Source organism: Haliotis cracherodii, unplaced genomic scaffold (genome assembly GCF_022045235.1).
Source record: "Haliotis cracherodii isolate W230 unplaced genomic scaffold, xgHalCrac1.p SCAF_6, whole genome shotgun sequence".
Classification (NCBI taxonomy): Eukaryota; Metazoa; Mollusca; class Gastropoda; order Lepetellida; family Haliotidae; genus Haliotis; species Haliotis cracherodii.
In genome coordinates this window covers 60,538,468-60,563,110 of record NW_027266319.1, presented here as the reverse complement: position 1 = coordinate 60,563,110, position 24,643 = coordinate 60,538,468, and the positions used below count along the sequence as shown (strand labels likewise).

Genomic DNA, 24,643 nt, shown 5'->3' with positions numbered 1-24,643 from the left:
GTAATTCAATTGAATGATGACAGCAAGACGTATCTGATACTTCTGTTCTAACAAGAGGCCCATAGGGCCTGCATCGCTCACCTGGATATTTACGCAATCATGACAAAATATACATTTGCACTGTACATGTATATAATACTGCAAATATTTCGTAATTTTGACAGCAATTAAAAGTTGTGGATGGCAAATCTGACAGCATGAACGTGTATTTCTATGGATACAAATGTAGCATAAAGATCTGAACCATTTCCACGTTATGATCCAGGATAAATCATATTAAAGGTATTATTCTCTTTATAACAATCAAATGTATACAATGTATCTGTTTGTGGGGATAATATCGGTTGGCATGTTATGGTCAAGGTTTTAACTCCTTTGGGAGTGCCGGACAGATGAACAAAAGGGCCAGTCCTGGTAGCATATGTGCATTCCTCACATTATACTCTCAATTGTACATATGGTTCTACTGTGGGGATCTTAACTGTGTCCAAGTTATAAACTCTTCTTAGCCCCGCCCCTTAGTCCCTGGGGGTTGGGGTAGGGTTCAGCCCCTTCATATTTCAGCTATATATATATATGATGGCGGTCTGTAAATAATAGAGTCTGGATTGACATCATCAGCATCGATCCACGCAACTGGGATACGATGATATACATCAACCAAGTCAGCAAGCCTGACTACCCAATCCCGTTAGTTGCCTTTTACAGTAAGCATGTGTTGCTGAAGACCTGTTCTAACCCGGATCTTCACGGTTCTCGAGCTGACATCTTCTGAATTTTATCATTTCAATTTCACCTATCAACTTTGCCAACAAGATGAAAATATGCATGATTATGAAAAAGGCAATACACCAGTAACACCACACATCTCTACAAATATACTGCTCAGAAGATGTTAAAGAACACCCAATTCTATCATATGACGAGAGTTAGTCTGTCAACTATGGTCACATAAAAAAAAGGTTGGTTCTTTAACTTTCTTTTGAGTTGCATATGTTTGTCATGAAAGACTGTCCCACTCATCCTTGTATTCTCTTGCCCCCTGTTGTGAAAATCATTATCATGTTACGATTAATATAGTTTTCAAAACCTGTGGTATCTCACAGAATGGTGCATTGACTTGACAAATCGGTAAGATTAACTTGATGGCGTTATATTATTAAACAACTGAGCAGATTGGAGTCACATGTAGCTACAAATTCAAAACTGAGAGATTTATTCTTGCAACCACTCCACATACCAAACTCATGACTTGATAGGGGTGTGATGCTGTTTTCAAATGAACAGATAGCACATATGACCTCTTGTCAGACCAACTGAGCTCTTAGTGTTGTATCAATAACTTACTGACATCTTTTCGTCATAACCAAACACACCTGCTGTAAAACACACACAATCCTGCTGTACAACACACACAATCCTGCTGTATACAACACACAATCCTGCTGTATACAACACACACAATCCTGCTGTATACAACACACACAATCCTGCTGTACACAACACACACAATCCTGCTGTACAACACACACAATCCTGCTGTACACAACACACACAATCCTGCTGTATACAACACACACAATCCTGCTGTATACAACACACACAATCCTGCTGTATACAACACATACAATCCTGCTGCATACAACACACAATCCTGCTGTATACAACACACACAATCCTGCTGTATACAACACACACAATCCTGCTGTATACAACACACACAATCCTGCTGTATACAACACACACAATCCTGCTGTACAACACACAATCCTGCTGTATACAACACACACAATCCTGCTGTACACAACACACACAATCCTGCTGTATACAACACACACAATCCTGCTGTATATAACACACAAAATCCTGCCGCATACAACACACACAATCCTGCTGTATACAACACACAATCCTGCTGTATACAACACACACAATCCAGCTGCATACAACACACACAATCCTGCTGTATACAACACACACAATCCTGCTGTACAACACACACAATCCTGCTGTACAACACACACAATCTTGCTGTATACAACACATACAATCCTGCTGCATACAACACACAATCCTGCTGTATACAACACACACAATCCTGCTGTATACAACACACACAATCCTGCTGTATACAACACACACAATCCTGCTGTATACAACACACACAATCCTGCTGTACAACACACAATCCTGTTGTATACAACACACACAATCCTGCTGTACACAACACACACAATCCTGCTGTATACAACACACACAATCCTGCTGTATATAACACACAAAATCCTGCCGCATACAACACACACAATCCTGCTGTATACAACACACAATCCTGCTGTATACCACACACACAATCCAGCTGCATACAACACACACAATCCTGCTGTATACAACACACACAATCCTGCTGTATACAACACACACAATCCTGCTGTATACAACACACAATCCTGCTGTTTACAACACACACAATCCAGCTGTTTACAACACACACAATCCTGCTGTATACAACACACACAATCCTGCTGTATACAACACACAAAATCCTGCTGCATACAACACACACAATCCTGCTGTATACAACACACACAATCCAGCTGTTTACAACACACACAATCCAGCTGTTTACAACACACACAATCCTGCTGTATACAACACACACAATCCTGCTTTACACAACACACACAATCCTGCTGTTTACAACACACACAATCCTGCTGTATACAACACACACAATCCTGCTGTATACAACACACACAATCCTGCTGTATACAACACACACAATCCTGCTGTTTACAACACACACAATCCTGCTGTATACAACACACAAAATCCTGCTTTACACAACACACAAAATCCTGCTGCATACAACACACACAATCCTGCTGTATACAACACACACAATCCAGCTGTTTACAACACACACAATCCAGCTGTTTACAACACACACAATCCTGCTGTATACAACACAAACAATCCTGCTTTACACAACACACACAATCCTGCTGTTTACAACACACACAATCCTGCTGTATACAACACACACAATCCTGCTGTATACAACACACACAATCCTGCTGTATACAACACACACAATCCTGCTGTTTACAACACACACAATCCTGCTGTATACAACACACAAAATCCTGCTGTACACAACACACACAATCCTGCTGTATACAACACACACAATCCTGCTGTATATAACACACAAAATCCTGCCGCATACAACACACACAATCCTGCTGTATACAACACACAATCCTGCTGTATACCACACACACAATCCAGCTGCATACAACACACACAATCCTGCTGTATACAACACACACAATCCTGCTGTATACAACACACACAATCCTGCTGTATACAACACACACAATCCTGCTGTATACAACACACACAATCCTGCTGTTTACAACACACACAATCCTGCTGTATACAACACACACAATCCTGCTTTACACAACACACACAATCCTGCTGTTTACAACACACACAATCCTGCTTTACACAACACACACAATCCAGCTGTATACAACACACACAATCCTGCTGTTTACAACACACACAATCCTGCTGTATACAACACACACAATCCTGCTGTATACAACACACAAAATCCTGCTGCATACAACACACACAATCCTGCTGTATACAACACACACAATCCAGCTGCATACAACACACACAATCCTGCTGTATACAACACACACAATCCTGCTGTATACAAAACAGAATCCTGATGTATACAACACACACAATCCTGCTGTAGACAACACACACAATCCAGCTGTTTACAACACACACAATCCTGCTGTTTACAACACACAATCCTGCTGTACAACACACACAATCCAGCTGTATACAACACACACAATCCTGCTGTATACAACACACACAATCCAGCTGTTTACAACACACACAATCCAGCTGTTTACAACACACACAATCCTGCTGTATACAACACACACAATCCTGCTTTACAACACACACAATCCTGCTGTATACAACACACAATCCTGCTGTACACAACACACACAATCCTGCTGTATATAACACACAAAATCCAGCTGCATACAACACACACAATCCTGCTGTACACAACACACAATCCTGCTGTTTACAACACACACAATCCTGCTGTATACAATACACACACTCCTTCTGTTTACAACACACACAATCCAGCTGTATACAACACACACAATCCTGCTGTATACAACACACACAATCCTGCTGTATACAACACACACAATTCTGCTGTACAACACACAATCCTGCTGTATACAACACACAATTCTGCTGTATACAACACACACAATCCTGCTGTATACAACACACACAATCCTGCTGTATACAACACACAATCCTGCTGTATACAACACATACAATCCTGCTGCATACAACACACAATCCTGCTGTATACAACACACAGAATCCTGCTGTATACAAAACAGAATCCTGATGTATACAACACACACAATCCTGCTGTATACAACACACACAATCCTGCTGTACAACAAACACAATCCTGCTGTATACAACACACACAATTCTGCTGTATACAACACACACAATCCTGCTGTATACAACACACACAATCCTGCTGTACACAACACACACAATTCTGCTGCATACAACACACAATCCTGCTGTATACAACACACAATCCTGCTGTATACAAAACACAATCCTGCTGTATACAAAACACAATTCTGCTGTATACAAAACACAATTCTGCTGTATACAAAACACAATCCTGCTGTATACAAAACACAATCCTGCTGTATACAAAACACAATCCTGCTGCATACAACACACAATCCTGCTGTATACAACACACACAATCCTGCTGTATACCAAACACAATCCTGCTGTATACAACACACACAATCCTGCTGTATACAACACACACAATCCTGCTGTACACAACACACACAATCCTGCTGTATACAACACACACAATTCTGCTGTATACAACACACACAAGCCTGCTGTACAACACACACAATCTTGCTGTATACAACACACACAATCCTGCTTGATAACGGTGCAATAATCTACATGGAAACATCACTATAGGCAATAAACCAGAAGTTGTTATCCATTAAGTTATACGTTTTCTTACTTACCCACCAACTTCTAGAATGCCCATCAAACAGTCACAGCAGAGTTGTAACAATATTATAACAAAATAGTAAAAACCTGTAAAAAAACCGACTGCCCTTCACACGAATGTGCTAACAGCTGCCATAATACCATGTCCATGATATTTCATTACTCTACCTACGTCAGTCCCCAGCAATATTCATTCACTCATATACTGAGAACAAAGCTTTTAGAATCTCATTATTGCAATGAAGTGATATTGGATCTGCCGGAAACAATTTCTGATGCTGTCCATCATAATTTTATTACCAACATAACAATACACACACCATCTAGGCAATTTTTTTTCTAAAAATATACTTTTTTTGTAATTCACAATCGTTTCTGAACCAACTGTTTCAGTAATTTCAAAACAAAAAAAATGATAGGATACAATAATCAATATATGAATTCCTACTGGGTTTCATGCTCCAAATCTCACGGCAATGTGATAAGATCAAAGGTTGTTTTTATGTGCTTCAGCTATTTCTAGACATTGATTCATATTCAATGATCGCTCAAGTTAACGTTTTAATGATCTGTATGACGTCAATGTTGCACCAGATGTTCAAAGAACTTATAATATACTGACGGCCTGTACTTTTTGCATGACCTCTTTGACTTCGATTTAGATATACTACTAAATAGAAGTTGAGGAACACGTCATGCCATGGCATGACGGACTCACTATAGTAACATGAACAAATCGCGTGTTCCCTAACCTCTTTTGTGTACAGGGATGTGAGCAGGTTTTCTTGAAAAAAGAGGAAAAATCTAGGGGTGTCTGGGGGCATGCCCCCCCCCCGAAATGTTTAAATTTTTGATTGCATTTTAAGCAATTTTGTGCAGTTTGGACAACATTCACACCAAGAAATGTAATAAGTCTATGGCAAAAGTCAATAAAAATATAAACAAGATGACAGATGCTGTAAAATTTCGAAGTAAATCAGTACTTTTAAAAAATAGGACATAGATTCCGCGCACCCGGCTACCCGGCAGGTCTGGGAGCAATACTGCCATAAACTTCACCCTCCATCCCCAAGACACAAGGACAACAGCCACAAGCGTGCAATGTCTGACCCTTTCCCCATGTTGAAGCATATTGAAAAAAACTTACATTGTACTTACTTACATTTTGTTGAAAAAAACAAAACTCCATTGCAAACATAAGACATTAATACAACATATATCCCCATGTTATGGGTTTTTGGACGCTGAAGAAACATTCACAGTTTTCTCGTGAATTACATGAACAACTGTAACACATCTCATTCACTTACAGGCTTAAAGACAACTTTATCTTAAAAACAAGCCATCATCTGACTCTGAGTATTTACAATTTCTGTGTGACGCCACACCCCACGTTATAGTGCAAGTATTCGTGATAGAAAAACCTATGCAGCTGAAAGCTCTGATCGAAAACAGGAAAAAACGCTACGGTTGTCCGGTTTTCGATCATATTTTTCGGAGTGGTTTTTTTTCAAATCTTTGATTATATTTTTAAGCGGAAGATGATTTTTTTCGAGGACTACTGTTTAAAAAAACGTGATTTTACGCGTTTCCGCAGAGATTTCATATCCCTATGTGTAGAATATTTCACAAAATGAACCATAAACTTTGCAGAATGGAATAAAATATGAAAAGCTTTATTCATCAGCAAACGGGGCGGTCGGGTAGCCTTGTAGTTAAAGTGTTCACTCGTCTCGCCGAAGACTGGTTCGATTCCTGACATGGGTACAATGAAGCCCATTTCTGGTGTCCCCCGCCGTGATATTGCTGGATTATTGCTAAAAGCGGCGTAAAACCACACTCACTCATTACCAAACTTTGTGTTTGACTAAGAAGTCTTTTCAATAAGAACCAATAGCAAATGAAACAGGTCATTGACATGTTTACCAGTCATTGAGCCCGTGAGGTGTCCGGGTCAGGGCCCTGTTCCTCAAAGTGATCTTAGCGCTAAGATGATCGTAAGCCTATGTTAAAGTATGGGACTTACGATCACCTTAGCGCTAAGATCGCTTTGAGGAACGGGACCCAGATCTGGTCCCCAGAACCCTATGGTGGTCAGATGAGGCAATGCAACAGGGTTTCAGATGGCTGACGGTCATCGGTCACCGGTCACAGATATAATTTCAGTTTGACAGATCGTTTATTTAAGTTGTCGGACTTGTGACCAAAAGAAATGCTAAGCAAGGTGTTACGAGTCATAAATTCATGATAAAACAGTAAATAGTAAGGGTTACTCCTACTTATGGCATCCATTCTAATGACCAATGAAATGCTCTCATAAAGTTTCCTGTCCATCGAGAGAATGTAGAGGACACATATTGTCCTGTTTGTGGAGGATGAGTGACGTCCCACACAAACAGGGGAACAGGAATGGCTACCTGTATCGTGGATTGACTGATTTCATGCCAAATACTAAAGCATATTTGAAATGAATAATTTGTTCCTGATTTCATTGAACATCTACATAAAAAATGTGTTGTTAAATAAAATGAGTGAGTGAGTGAGTGAGTGAGTGAGTGAGTATGTTTTAACGTCGCTTTTAGCAATATTCCAGCAATATCATGGCAGGGCACACCAGAAATGGGCTTCACACATTGTATCCATGTCTGGAAATGAACCCGGGTCTTCGACGTGACAAGCAAACGCTTTAACCACTAGGCTACCCGACCCGTTAAATAAAATGAACACACCCCACTCCTGAATATTAAACGGTGGGCCCCTTATATAGATGCAGAAATGGCAGATTAATGGGCCTCACTGACATCTTCAAAATGGCTGCACCAGGCTGCAAGTGAGATCATTCTTGGGATCATCCCTGCAAAGTTTCAGTTTTATAGAAGTTTTATTGAAAGTGGATCCTTGGATATAGCTCAACACGAAAGCAAATCAATCTGCTAGGATCTCGGTGTGGACTCATTGGAAAATACTTTATCACGATAATGTGTCCATAAAAGTATATTAGCATTGGATCTTGCAAGGACAGAACCAAATATGTACAAAGGTTTTGTTACCACAGGTATCTAGAGCATACATACACACTTGTTTTAGGGAACAATTTTCTCACCAACAAACAGCATGACATTATTTAGCTGTCAGTGGAAACGTGGGATGGCACATAGCAAACTAAAGTGTATCAATAAATAATGTGTATGTTTGTTTGTTTGTCGCCTAGCGCTGCACTCGGCAATATTCCAGCTATATAACGGCGGTAAATAATATGTATACACATTAATCTCATCATGCTCATATTGCATTTGGTATTTGCAAATTCCGCGGTAACACAGGTCCCCAGCAACTCACGCTGATCATAGTTTGTTTGTTTGTTTGTGTTTGTTTAATGCCGCACTCAGCAATATTCCGGCTATATTCCGGCTGTCTGTAAATAATCGAGTCTGGACCAGACCATCCAGTGATTAATATCATGAGCATCAATCCACGCAATTGGGATCGATGACATGCATCAACCAAGTCAGCGAGCCTCACCACCCGATCCCGTTAGTTGCCTTTTATGACAAGCATGGTTGCTGAAGACCTATTCTACCCCGGATCTTCACGGGTCTGATCATAGGTCTAAACAACGAAGAATGTTTGCCCTGTTGGATTGTTGTCATGTCATCAATCATCGTCTGCTGGCTCACTTGATTTTCAATACCATTTGCAATATTGGACATTAATTGAAAATGAAATTAACTATGGTAATAGAACTGTCAAATAAACAACTCGCCCAATAAACATTTTTGTATGGCATGATCATTGGGATCACTTAATATCATATCCATCTGCAATATAGACATATGAACTGTATATTGAATATGATATTACCCCTAAGGGTAGAGTGATCATGTGTAATAAATTTCCAATATTTTTCCATGTGAATTTTAGTGATTCTTAGTTCTGATCAGTCAGTAGCCATGACATCACAGAGGTTGATAGTTGAGAAAAATCTGACGTTCTCTATTGTTCACGACATCACAAATTGGTTTGTTGGTTGGTTTGTTGTTGAACGCCGCACTCAGCAATATTCCAGCTATATGATGACGGTCTGTAAATAATCGAGTCTGGACCAAACAATCCAGTGATTAATATCATGAGCATCGATCCACACAATTGGGATCGATGACATGCATCAACCAAGTCAGCGAGCCTCATCACCCGATCCCGTTAGTCGCCCCTTACGACAAGCTTAGTCGCCTTTTACGGCAAGCATGGGTTGCTGAAGACCTATTCTACCCTGGCGTCTTCACGGGCCACATCACAAATTGATTATATTACGTCATCTGAATAATAGGGTGCGTTCAGTGTAGTTGCTCTGTTGACATTTCATTGGTTGTTTCTCTCTTAAAATGTCGAAGAATACATAATGTATAGAATAACCTACTCAAAACTAAACTAGCTAAACTCAGTGTGAAACAGTTTTACTGAACTCAGTCTCAATTGAAATTAGGTACATGTTGTGCAGCTTTTTCTTCACTTTATTTTATTTCCCAACCAGGTGTCTCTCAGCCGTGGCTGTAATAGTAATACAATTTCATTTAAGAAAATGTTTGACCCTAAAGAATTGACGGATGGATTTCAGCTTCATTATTCTTCTAATGCAACTTTTCAGTTGATGCTTCCTACCGACTACTGATCACTGCTTGATAAATGAACCAGCACTTGTACAGAAAGGCATTTATTGAAAGAATAAATAAGCTGAAATCAATAAATTCATTTTCATTCATAGCGCAGCTTCTAAAATGCCACTCAACAATAAAGCCATATTTTGTTTCATTCATATTTGTTTATAACATATTTGGTCCCTTATTAGGACAGACATGTAATTTCTGGGTTTACAAGAAACAAATTTTGTTAAAAATCCAGGTCAGTATAGGTGATGACCCTCACAAAGATCTTTTTCTCTCTAAAACGTTTAATTCATTTTTTACAATTATTTATTTATAGTATTTTTTTATTTATTGAAAACAAAAGAGACAGGGGAGGAACATTCATTTTCTTCCACCAACATGACCAAGAACACTAACAAACAAAACTTAGCACATATTCATTTCAAGTCTTTAAGACAATATCAGTTGTCAATAGCCATATTATGGATAGCAGACAACACCTCACATGAAACATGTTTGAAAAATGCAGGGTTAGAAATTGGCACTAGTCCTGTAGTCCTGGCTAACCTGCCTAATAGTAAAGGTATCACAAGGACTAGTAGAAATTTGCCATTTTTAAGGGTTTTGCTATATGTTATCATTATAAGGACTAGTGGACTGAAACTGTTAGTTTCTACCGCTGAGATGTACTTTTATTTGCAATAAAAATGACTGATGAGGATTTAAAGTGATGCTGGATGCCCTAGAGACATTTTCTTTCTTTTAGCCTCAAAGATGTTCTGTATATTGCCAGGTATTCGATCTGGAATATTGGCTGATCTCCAACTCGACCCTTCAAATCACTACCTAAATCATGGAGACATTTTCAGTTCACACAATCATACTTCAAGTTCAAAGTCCATTAGCCCATATCATCCACATTCAACACTGTTAACTTACCTTGCTTCACAGAGGGAGCTTTATGAAATGGATTTGACTTGATGCCCAAACAGCTGTATACAGCGCTGTAACGTCCACACGATTGAGTCAGTGTGTAGCTGTTAATCAGAGACGATGTTCAACAACGTTCCCAGTAACACATATTTACCGTACATCCTTGTATAAATGCGAGGATATTTAATACATTTTTAATTTTTCTTTTTATGATAGAACAGAGAGCTTATTCAAGGTAGGCCTTCACATACTGGAAATCTTGAAATTAACATGAGCATGAATTCATTGCAAAAAATGCGAGTGGTCTTTGTTCGCATTTTTAAACATCGCATTTATATCTACAATAAGACATTTTGGATAGCAAAAATACCATTTAGACATACGCCGATGTATTCCACACCACTGTTTATTGAGCAGCACTTGTATATAAAGTATATAAACAATGTCATTCAAACACTAATTACATCCTGTGAATTGTAACTGCTGGGGTGAAGACAAGCGGTCTACTCACTCATGTCATCACTGATCACACCTGCAAGTCCAGACCATGGTTCCCACTTTTTTTCTTCCGAAAAATTCCCTGACATTTCCCTGATATTTCCAGAGAACTTAGAACTTTTCCAGACTGCATTATACGGCCTCCATTATAACAACTGGGAGTGGTGTTTTAACTTTATTATATAAACAGCTTTAATGGAACACCAATGGAAACGTCTTTTTTTTAGATATTTCTGTACAAAAGTGTGTTATGTTTGGTTTAAGGAAAACTAAGTCACCAAGTAATTATCCTCCCCTTAAGGCCATCCATCTGCCACCATTTAAAGAGTTCAAAGTACAAATTAACTCCATCAATCATTGCCTAATCAAAACAAGTATTACAATTATTGAAAATGGACTTCAGGACTAGGATGTCACAACTTTAGAAACATGAACATGAACTAATTAGTAACATTATAATAAATTAAATACCATCACTACTTTCAGTGCAACATTCATGCACAGCATTTCACAAACTAACCATTCAAATATACATCTGCACTTTCAAAAGGTCACCAGGGAATAGATAATTATAACCACAACTGAAGTCACCCTAAGTTTTTCCAATGATTTATCTAACACTGATACACTTTTCATTAACAAAGAGCTTTATAGAATCCTAATTGCATTATTTTGTTTGTTCTTGAACAGTAGAACTTTATGAGATTTGAAATTTTACATTCAAATTAATTTTTTGAAATTCAAATGGTAAACTAATACCTAGGCAATGTAATATTTTACTCAAAATATTTTAAATTTAGAATTTAGTTAGCTCTGGAGGTAAGGGGCGCAAATCCCTATCAGCCACATTGACCTTGACCTTGATATAGTAAAATTTGACAAATACCTCTTATTCAAACAAATAAACTCCATTGCTTAAATTTGAGTGGCTGCCACAACCATTAAATAATAGAGAGTATGAGTTCCAAGAGCAAAAAATCCCTGATAAATCCCTGATTTTGAAGTTTTTAGTGAATTCCCTGATATTTCCCTGACTGGAAATTTTTCCAACACATTTCCAGGTTTTCCAGGTTTTCCAGTGGCAGTGGGAACCATGCAGACAGACACCACCCTTTGTTCTTTGCGACTGCGTCAAAGGCCGATACGGGCCAGCGCTCATGTAATGTTTTTGCGGAAGTACTTTAATCAGCGCTAATAAGTGGTGCTATTTCGTGTGTGATTGGATTAATGTAAAGTTGGATTAAGGTCAGGATTCTAACCCTGACTGAGGACATCTTTAGACAGAAATCCACTGATGCTTGAGAGGAGGGGGTGTCGCATTCATATTGAGTCACATTTTTGGCTAGGGACCAGTGGTCGCATTCTTTTGGAGACGCATTAATTACACGATTTACAGCATATAGAGAAGCACTTTTCAAGTTTATTCCAGAAGGGTGTTTATTTCTTTTTGTTTGTCTTCAGTGTTCAGTCATCACTGTACTTTATTATAGGAGGTACGGTAGCTAGGTTCCAACTTATATTCACACCTTAATCACACACTGGAATCTGATACTGTGAATATGTTGCCATGGAAACACAAGTTGAAAAAGTATCAACAATTCTATCTTGAACAAAACAGTTCATACAATGATATGGTCATACTCTATTATCATCACATTTCTGTCTGTTAACACCTCGTCTAGTGTTCCATTCTGTCTGAAGCATGAAAGGCTACCACCAAGATGACAAGAGTGGTCCCCCTTCTACCCTGCAAATGGAGGATTTTATGTCGGAGTGTCGCAGGGTCTGGGAGATCATCAAATGCTTCAGGGGATTTAAGTTAGCTGACATTTTACTTAAATTTCGCTCGATTCATTTTCACCAGAAGTTAATTAAGCAAACCCATGTACCATATTTGACGTAATAAGCGCCTCGCTCTAATAAGCGCCCACGGTGATATTTGCTAATATATTGGCCAGTGAACAATCCCAATTAGCACCCTTTCCGATTGATCAATGTACACAAGACTTATTTATTAACGTATAATCCACAGTCGTGTGCCATATGAACCCTTAATTATGGGCAATTAAATTCTTGAAAAATATATTTGTCGTATTTAAACATTTCAGGCTGTCAGCATAAACCATGAAATTTATCTTTCAACTATGTTTTTCCACCAAAATAATATTATAATAAGGGCCCCCTATTTCTAATTTTGAGAGCGCCCTTGGTCGAATACGGTATACTTACAGTTTTGACTTAAAATAAAGTTTTGAGGAAAACATCTCAGGGGAACAACATTTTCATCAATATAATCATACATTAACAATATTGTATTATTCTTGTACTCTGACTCAGAGCAAATGAGTGAATTTCTGGATGGGTGAGTGAGTTTCATTTTGCCCTGTTTTTGCAAAACACCTGGAATATTTATCTCTAAGAAATGGCTTCAATACTGTACCAATCAAATTCTTGGCACAAAACCCTGTGCGGAATCTTGGGTAAAATGTGCCCCCATGTCTGCTATAAAACTGTCCTCGTGGGGTCATGCTATCAGTCATGCAGAGCTCCAGATAAGCTTTTGGTGTTGTGGGTATTTTACCCATGCATTTTATAATCATTGGGTATCAGTAATTCTATCTGGGTATTCAAATTTCTGTTACCCGCTAGTTTTTACACATGTGGGTATTTAAGTTCAATATTCAAAAACACTATTCATCTAGTCCCTGCAAACTGGTGTCGTGTGGGTTCGAGAGCTTTATAGGACTCAAAAATACCACGATACTTCCACAAGAAAGTGTGATGGCAAATGATCATGCACGATGTAACTGTCATCGTGTAGTTTGGCAAGGTTGACGGAATGTCCGTATGTAATTTCAAAATAAGTTGTTGATTTGCTCATCGAATATGCAGGGTTACTTTACAATATTTTGATGATATGCACAAGTTTAATTTTGTAGCGTATAGAGCTGCTATGATTCACTCATGTATTCGATGAACCAAACCATATCCCTTCATGCATTGAATTCGTTATTCATGGTCACAAAAATCGAAATGTTTACAAAAAATATTTCAAAGAGAGTTTTTAACTTGAAGTTTTCTGTTATTTATCAAAGCAAGATATGCACATTAGAAAAAATCAAGCCATGCAGTAGTCTGTTGTGTGGGTCATCTACAACTCTACCTCGGTTAAATGGCTGACTTGTTGTATTCGTGAATAAATATTCATATTCGATACCCAATATTCGTGCTACGTATCGTATTTGCCTCATAGTGTATTTGTTGCAGCCCTAGTGTACACAGATGTCTTGTACAGTTTGTTCAAAAAGAACAAAGGCCAGATATTGTTGATGTTGAATCCAGTGACTGCTGTAACATAAGGCCAATATATTCAACCACAGCACACCGATTACACTGTCCCCTCTAGAAACCGACCCGTGAAGATCCGGGGTAGAATAGGTCTTCAGCAACCCATGCTTGCTGTAAAAGGTTTCTGACATGCCCAGGGGATGCAACTCTGCACAGCGAATCATGACGCCTTAAGACGACTGGGCCACCCGTGCCCCCCAGGCAGTCAAAGAATAAATTAAACATAAAAATATATACATTTATTATCTCTCCCACTGGTTATATAGAACATATATATGAATTCTGTGTCTTCATCACCATCAGTGATACAGTTAGTCAGCAGCAGTTTTAACTCTGCGGCAGAAAGGTTTTCATAAACATAAATAATTAATTGACATAGCTGTTTATTATTATTTTTATTTCCACCAACTTTGTGTGGAAAAGCTGGAATAGATCTGTGAAAATTAAAAAGTGTGGCCTTATATACCATGTTGCTGATAGCTTAAAATGATTACATTTACTGAATGTCAACTTGTTTCTAATCAGATATGTAACCACAGTTTTAATTCACATGTATGGCAGTTTGTTCTTAATAATAGACTTCCCACAATCTCATTTTCCGGAAATTATATTTCAATGTCTTTTCCAGAAAGTCTCTCATGTCATATATTTCATGAAGACTTTGGTGTTTTATTCATTTTAGATTGTAGTTGAGTACTATATTTACCTAATGTATACTGCTCAACATTTGCTAAGGTCCACACATTTTACTGAAGATGGCTATTTTGATCCTTAACAAATGTTGGGCAGTATAACAAACACTCAGAGTAAAGTAATTTGACAAAATAACTACAGTTATATGAAAGAATTGGGTGTTCTTAAGCTTCTTTTATTTAATATACGTTAAACATTTAATTTAAATGTGTGTCCTCACTTGACACGTGCTTCTGTGTGTTGTTGTATAAAGTACTTTTCACCCATGTGCATTTCAAGTGCATTCAGTTAAATTTTGCATCCCCTGTGTAATATATTCCGTGTTTTCAAGGGTGTAAGTAAATACATGTTGAGTGTCTCGTCCACGGTATAAGGGAAATCACTCTGTCAGTCCTCTGTAAGTTGTGCCGCTTAGCGCACTGTCAAATTGAATGCGCTTACGTCATTGGCTGATGTATCTTTGTCAGCCATGTTTTATGAAACATAAACTGATGTGACCCAAATTCATTGTTGTTTTCAGTTGTCAATCAGAGCGATTGTGACCTGCGTCCCATTATGTAACACGCTGTGATTCTTTTATAATCTCAGTCTTTTATTCTGTGTACTACCATCACCATGGTTACTTACGTCTCTTCAGGGAGGCTGCCTGTAGAATGGCAGTGACAACATCACAGTTTCGATGGAGTTTCGCGATCCGCCGGTCTCGACATTTAAGCTGCCGCACAAGACGGGTGGAAGACTGGTTAATACTGCGTTGTATGTCCCCAAACATCTTACGAAGTTGAGAAATATCTGGGGGGAAAAGAAAAGAAATATATATTCATCTGCAAGTGATTCCATCGCATTTGTAAATAGGCCACACCCACTAACAGACGACTGTTTCCTGATTGGCTGATAATAGAACATGGCTGATAACAAGTATCTGAAAAGATGGACACTGTTGATGGATTTTCATTACATCAAATAAGTGAAATAAAACATCAGTGAGTGAGTGAGTTGGGTTTAACGCCGCTTTTAACATTATTCCAGTTATATCACAGCGTGTCAGCTTAATGTGGGAGGAAAACCCGAAGTGATGCAGGTCTCAGACGTTTACCACTTCGGTGAAACCCACGAGCACGGGTATGGTGCTGACAAACCTAGAAACATAATCGGGGTGAACCGGGATTCGAACCCACAATCATAGGTTTCTGGCGTGCCGAAGGGACGCAACTCTGCAAGGCGAATCGTGGCGCCTTAGACGACTGGGCCACCCGTGCCACCCGTGCCCCCCGAAATAAAACATCAACTGGAGAAGGAGCATGATTCTCGCATTGGATTATATAAAAAGTATCGCAGAGCGGTGAATGCTCTTGATGGGGTTGACACCGCGCTTGTAGCAGCTAGCACGGGTCTTGGTGCAGCCGGTGTTGGTTTATTGTCATAGCGACTGATTTACAACAACCATTGTCTGAGGAACATTCTATCTCAAAGGCTAATTACCCTGTAGCCATGTCATAACTTAATTGTCATCATGTATAAGGCGCTAATGCCCATTGTTAATCCTCACCAACATTTCATTGTATATTGACCGACAGCCAACCTGGGCTACTATATCACTTCCCGTTAATTACTGTTATTTATAGTATGACATCTATTGCCTTTACTGTTCACCCCCTGAGCTGTGTCGGTTCATCACCCCCAGAAGTCCCAAGATTAGGTGAGTGAGTGAGTGAGTGAGTGAGTTGGGTTTAACGCTGCTTTTAACAGTATTACAGTTATATCACGGCGTGTCGGCTTAATGTGGGAGGAAAGCCCGAAGTGATGCAGGTCTCAGACGTTTACCACTTCGGTGAAACCCACGAGCACGGGTATGGTGCTGACAAACCTGGAAACATAATCGTGGCGAACCGGGATTCGAACCAACAATCATAGGTTTCTGGCATGCCCAAGGGACGCAACTCGAATCACCGCGCCTTAGACAACTGGGCCACCCGTGCCCCCCTAGAAGATTAAGAATATATTGTTTCCTCAATATATAGGATGGCTCCAATCATCAATCATCCATGGTAAACATTATCAGGAGCTAGGTCTGTTCCAGGGGGGAGTTCTCCCCTACCCCCATGGTCTATACTACTAAATTAACATACATGACCAACAAAACCAGTGCCAAAAATATGTGTAACATTTTCTTCATAGCGGTGACAGCAGCTGAAACACTCATAAAATCTGCTTGTATTCACACACTCTCACACCTCAGGTCATGAAGTTGAACTTTACATTTACCTATGAGGTCAGCTCGGTTCACATCAACAAACAACAGATTAACATTCTGTCATCTTGGTTTCCTTGAGATTATTTTATAGAAACCTTCAAGCATGTCAACTTCTTCATTCTTTCTGTCCAGGAGGCGAGCCAAACATGAAAGACTTTGTATTGGAGTGAGTGAGTGAGTGAGTTTGGTTTTACGCCGCTTTTAGCAATATTCCAGCAATATCACGGTGGGGGACACCAGAAATGGGCTTCACACATTGTACCCATGTCGGGAATCGAACCCAGGTCTTCGGCGTGACGAGCGAACGCTTTGACCACTAGGCTACCCGACCGCCCCTCTTTGTATTGGATATTTTCTACCTACTGCATTGCATCTTGGCACAGGTATATGGACTTGGTCTGATCTTTCAAGATCGCAAGCAATTGTTTTTTCCACAAACTCATGATTGCATAACATATATTTATCACTGATCACACTGCTTATAGGCCAACATTTAGTCCCAGAAATAAGGGTATTTTATTTAAAAATACAAATCTGCAAACTTATAAGTAAAATCCAAATGGAGCCCAGAGCAATGGTTAATTAACAGCTGGGGCAATCTAGACTTGCCAAATCAATCTAGACTTGATTTGGATCAGTTTTTAGTATATTCTCTTGGGTCTGGGAGACAGGCTCCTTACAAGGAATCACTATAACACATGGCAGTAATGAGAAAGCGCAGTACAGACGATGGGGTTATATATCCTGTACTCGAAGTATCTGAAAAGATGGAGACTGCTGATAGATTTTGATTACATCAAATAAGTGAATTAAAACATCAACTGGAGAAGGACCATGATTCTCGAATTGGATTCAAAAGAAGCAGGTCTGACAATTTCCCATCAATATATAATCCCCCTAAAAGACAATTACCGTATTCGACGTAATAAGCGCCTCAAGGGTGCTCTCAAAATTAGAAATAGGGAGCTCTTATTAGAATATTATTTTGGTGGAAAAAACAGAGTTGAAAGATAAATTTTGAGGTTTATGCTGACAGCCTGAAATGTTTATGTACGACAGATATATTTTTCCAGAATTTAATTGCCCATAATTAAGGGTGCATATAACACACGAGTGTGTATCATACACGAATAAAAAAGTCTTGTGTACATTGATCAATCGGAAGGGGTGCTAATTGGGATTGTTCACCAGCCAGTATGTTAGCAATTATCGCCTTGGGCGCTTATTACGTTGAATACGGTATCTAAAAAATGTATATCCTCAAACTTGATATGTCAAACTTGATATTTCCTAACTACCATTTTTTTAAAGTTTTCATTCCCGGGTTCTCTGGAAGTGGGCCTGACATAAACCAGCCCCAACTCCAAAAAACGAACTGCTGGAGAGGTCTGAATTTCAACTGATAACACACATTTCCATGGCGACACATATGGTAACATACGACCATGTGCTTGGGTGCCACACACTGGTAAACAATCATACAAACTACTTCAGACATTAGACCCCTCGAATACTGTATACAATCACCATTTCCCCTGCAAATGTCGATCAGGTAAACAAATACCTCAAAATGAACACAACGGAATGCAGAGTAAAAGTGTGTACAAGCTGGATTTGAAATCCAAATTTAAAAAAGAATCTGGCTATAGCCAAGACTATTCTAGTCAAGTTTCAAAGCATTTGTGACAATAGGTCATAAAAAACTAATTGTAAGAATTTCCTCCCTGCCGATTTCACTTTCATATTATTATAAGTTTTGTTTTGTTTGTTGTTTAATGCTGCACTCAGCAATATTTCAGCTACATGGCGTCAGCCTGTAAAAAAATCAAGATTGGACCAAATAATCCAGTGATCGATATTGTGAGCTACGATCCACGTCGTCAGGGTACGATGATATGCAATCAGTAAAGTCACAGAGCCTGTCCACTGCATCCATTTGGGTGCCTGTTACAACCAGCATAGGTTGCTGGGGACGTATTCCAGCCTGGAATCCCCAGTGTTTTATTGTTTGTACTTTACAGACGAAGATGATAACTATGAGTGTCCTCTTCCTTCATCACTTGATGAAATACACTGTATACATATACACTACCTAACATTCAAGATTCCTGTTTGTTTGTTGTTTAACGCCGCACTCAGCAATATTCCTGCTATATGACGGCGGTCTGGAAATAATCAAGTCTGGACCACACAATCCAGTGATTGACGTCATGAGCATTGATCCACACAATTGGGATCGATGACATTCATCAACCAAGTCAGCGAGCCTGACCACCCGATCCCATTAGTCGCCTCTTACCACAAGCATAGTCGCCTTTTACAGCAAACATAGTCGCCTTTTTTACGACAAGCATAGTCGTCTTTTACTGGTTGAATGAAGTTGAATGGGTTACTGAAGACCTATTCTACCCCGGATCTTCACTGATCTCATCTTCATGTGAATCACTAGTAACAGCTAATGTACACAGCTGCCTTGAGTGAGTGCGTGAGTGAGCATGGTTTTACGCCGCTTTTAGCAATATTCCAGCAATATCACGGCCGGGGACACCAGAAATGGGCTTCACACATTGTACCCATGTCGGGATTCGAACCCAGGTCTTCGGCGTGACGAACGAACGCTTAAACCACTAGGCTACCCGACCGCCCCCACCTGCCTTGAACAGTTAGTTTAAAAGGAATACAACATTAAACAGAAAATGATTCCTCCTCAATTTATTTGGTGGAAAATCTAATATTTTATGGACTTAGAAGTATTGTTTTTGTGTCTCTTTTCCAAATAGCACACAGTGCAGAACCCTTGTAAGTGGAAATATTGCTGAAGATTGCTGTATCAACAAACGTAAAAAAAAAAAATAATTCTACTTTGAGTTAAAGGAATGTATAGATTGATGCAACTAAATGCAATATATATTAAAACTAATCTGACATAGCTACTACATAACTAAAAATACATTTCCCCCAGCAATAAAAATCATTTTAACAGACTATTTTTCAGTAATCAAGCACGGGTATGGTGCTGACAAACCTAGAAATATAATCGGGGCGAACCGGGATTCAAACCCACAATCATAGGTTTCTGGTGTGCCCATGGGACGCAACTCTACCATGTCTACACAGCGAATCACGGCGCCTTAGTTGACTGGGCCACCCGTGCTCCCGTAGTAGATTAAGAATATATAGTTTCCTCAATATATAGGATGGCTCCAATCATCAATCATCACAAGCTGGAGTCATCCATGGTAAATATTATCAGGAGCTAGGTCTGTTCCAGGGGGGAGTTCTCCCCTACCCCCATGGTCTATACTACTAAATTAACATACATGACCAACAAAACCAGTGCCAAAAATATGTGTAACATTTTCTTCATAGCGGTGACAGCAGCTGAAACACTCATAAAATCTGCTTGTATTCACACACTCTCACACCTCAGGTCATGAAGTTGAACTTTACATTTACCTATGAGGTCAACTCGGTTCACGTCGACAAACAACAGATTAACATTCTGTCATCTTGGTTTCCTTGAGATATTAAAACTAATCTGACATAGCTACTACATAACTAAAAATACATTTCCCCCAGCAATAAAAATCATTTTAATAGACTATTTTTCAGTAATCAAGATCTGTCATATGTAATATGTTTATATTAATATCTGGGTATGTAATATTCAATAATAAAATTCAACACTGGTAGCATTCTACTTCATCATGGACTCAATGAGTGAGTGAGGGAACATTTTAACCACAAGGTTATTGACCTGTTATCATGGAAAGGAGTCCTACTGTACAATTAATGGATAACAACTTCTTTAATACTGTAAAGGCGACATTTCAGTACAGATCCTTATACTGTTGTCATCAAGTTGTTATCCATAAATTGAGTCTACTTTGTCATCCATCAACTTCTAATTATAAACCTCCGGTGACGTCATCCTATTGTTCTCCAGTCGGGTTATATCTCATAAACAGGGACGTTGTCATGTCCCTGGGATTTTATAGGATATTCAAGTCATTTTTGCTATAATATCCCAGGGATTTTATACAATCTCCTGGGTATTTTATTAATATAACTTCCGTTCAGATTGTAACATGTACTGAAATGTAAAATCAAAGGACAACTGTTTTCTTTATATTCCCGAGGATCGAACTTGCAACCATCATATCTGTAGCCCAGTGAGGGTACCACCAGGCTACAGAGGTGTTGATACGCCGCACTGCTTTTTAGAATGTCCTTTTCAAGATCCGTACGCAAGCAACAGATATTTTATTCCCATTTCCTAAGGTTCATGGAAAGCATGTTCAAAACATAAAAATGTTGATAAATGTTGTTTTAAGTTTCTTTTTCGGTTCATAAGTTACATAAAATACTTCACCTCGGGTTTTTATGATATCTAAAACCGTTATCCTTGGGATGCCTGTTTTAAATGTGATAAGAACCCTTGGATGTGCTGTATCGTACACTTATAATGGGTTGGAATTTAGTTTGGGGATAATTCTAAGGTTCAAAATCAGTTTATAAGTAAGGTGAGGTGAAATGGGGTTTAACGTCGCGTCCAAGATTATTGCACTTATATAGCGACGTGCATGCACGTGTGTGTGGCTGCTTGTACTAGTCTGGACTGATGCCGATTTATAGTGCTAGCTCACTGAGATACCATGCCACAGTTTAACATGAATACCCCACTCAGACACAGTATACTGACTCCGAGCCGACCAGTCCTTGTTTTAGACCCTTAATGCTGAGCGCCAGACGGGGGTAACAACAAGTGCCATCTTTTAACGTCTTTTGGTATGACGCGGCTGGGGATCGAACCCCGGACCTTCCGCTCTCCGGGCGGACGCTCTACCACAAGACCACGGAGGTGGTCGTTTACAAGTAAGATAAAACACTTCCAATCGGGTTGTTATGATATTTAAAACACTTTCCCTTGCAAAATCCCTCGGGATGCTGGTTTTAAATATCCAAACAATTAACCCTTGGACGTGTTTTATCCTATACGTACTGCCTATCAAACAATTGTACAATTAAGTCTTCCTATATTGTCAGCCTAGCCTAACCATTATAAATCTGTAACCACTGTAAATCTTGAAATTAATGCATCTCCAAATTAAAAATGACCCCTAGCCAAAGATGCGACATCCCTCCCCCTCCCCCTCATTCCATTAATATTAAGGAAGTTCAAAGGCAATAAAATAATTGAACAGTTGAAGGCAGATGACAAGACAAAGGCTGTAGATCTGAGGAGTGTGACAAAGCCTATCGGTACGTGTTGGGTTGTGTCGGCCATTGACGCATTGTTGCTTGGGTGGTGTCTGTCTGACTGCTGGGTTGCCCAATGATGCAAAAAGTTTGACACAAGTGGGTAGAACTCTTGGCCCCCCGCAGTAACAACTCTCCAGATGCCTATTGTGTAATTTCTATTCTTTGAGTGACATTGTTATATACTCAATAAAGTGTGATGTGGAATATACAGTTGTTTGTGTTAACATTCAAGTTGGTATTTCTTAGTCATTTTGGAGACATATTACTCTGATACAGCTGCATGTATTACTCCAAAGGATCACACTCACGTAGTCAACCTATACGTCTGATACAGCTGCATGTATTACTCTGATACAGCTGCATGTACTACTCTGATACAGCTGCATGTATTACTCCAAAGGATCGCACTCATGTAGTCAACCTATACGTCTGATACAGCTGCATGTATTACTCCAAAGGATCGCACTCATGTAGTCAACCTATACGTCTGATACAGCTGCATGTATTACTCCAAAGGAAGACGCTCATGTAGTCAACCTATACGTCTGATACAGCTGCATGTATTACTCCAAAGGATCGCACTCATGTAGTCAACCTATACGTCTGATACAGCTGCATGTATTACTCCAAAGGAAGACGCTCATGTAGTCAACCTATACGTCTGATACAGCTGCATGTATTACTCCATAGGATCACACTCATGTAGTCAACCTATACGTCTGATACAGCTGCATGTATTACTCCAAAGGATCGCACTCATGTAGTCAACCTATACGTCTGATACAGCTGCATGTATTACTCCAAAGGAAGACGCTCATGTAGTCAACCTATACGTCTGATACAGCTGCATGTATTACTCCAAAGGATCGCACTCATGTAGTCAACCTATACGTCTGATACAGCTGCATGTATTACTCCATAGGATCACACTCATGTAGTCAACCTATACGTCTGATACAGCTGCATGTATTACTCTGATACAGCTGCATGTATTACTCTGATACAGCTGCATGTATTACTCTGATACAGCTGCATGTATTACTCCAAAGGAAGACGCTCATGTAGTCAACCTATACGTCTGATACAGCTGCATGTATTACTCCAAAGGTTCACACTCATGTAGTCAACCTATACGTCTGATACAGCGGCATGTATTACTCCAAAGGTTCACACTCATGTAGTCAACCTATATGTCTGATACAGCTGCATGTATTACTCCAAAGGTTCACACTCATGTAGTCAACCTATATGTCTGATACAGCTGCATGTATTACTCCAAAGGTTCACACTCATGTAGTCAACCTATATGTCTGATACAGCTGCATGTATTACTCCAAAGGTTCACACTCATGTAGTCAACCTATATGTCTGATACAGCTGCATGTATTACTCTGATACAGCTGCATGTATTACTCTGATACAGCTGACTATAATCAACAGTATTCCACATTCCCTTCTACAGTGATTGGCCATCAACTCCATGGACACATCCAGACCTGCTCAGCTGCTGATAATCTGCCATAAGTCAGAAAATATAAAAATTCCCAATTTGTACAGAAAGCAATTCCCTTTTCATGTTCATATAGGTATAACAAATGTTGTTGACATTGAGAAGGTGAGTTGCATATCGCTGAGGACAGGACCTCCCTCAAAAGGGTGTTTATTGATTAGTTTAATATGATCGCATAGAGTTCAACGTTAAAACATCATAAAAAGTAGGAAATTAAGAAAGTTCCCAACTACAAATAAAATAATTATAATTCCCCAATTTGCCTGCCAAAGGTATTTAGTCTGGAACCCCTGATATTCCCTGACATAATGAAGGAGTTTGTCAATATGTTTTGTGTGTTTATTTTGTTCCAGGTTATTCATGAATGCTGTGCTGCCATAC

General features: G+C 39.2%; 1 protein-coding gene across 1 annotated transcript in view; it reads right to left on the bottom strand.

Moving 5' to 3' along the window:
• The window catches only part of LOC139445320 (TBC1 domain family member 30-like), a 130,660-nt gene that overhangs the window by 67,150 nt on the left and 38,867 nt on the right, over positions 1–24,643 (bottom strand). Inside the window, exon 2 of the mRNA XM_071226442.1 lies at positions 15,864–16,028. Coding sequence (XP_071082543.1) covers positions 15,864–16,028 — 165 coding nt within the window. The remainder of the gene's footprint in view (positions 1–15,863; positions 16,029–24,643) is intronic.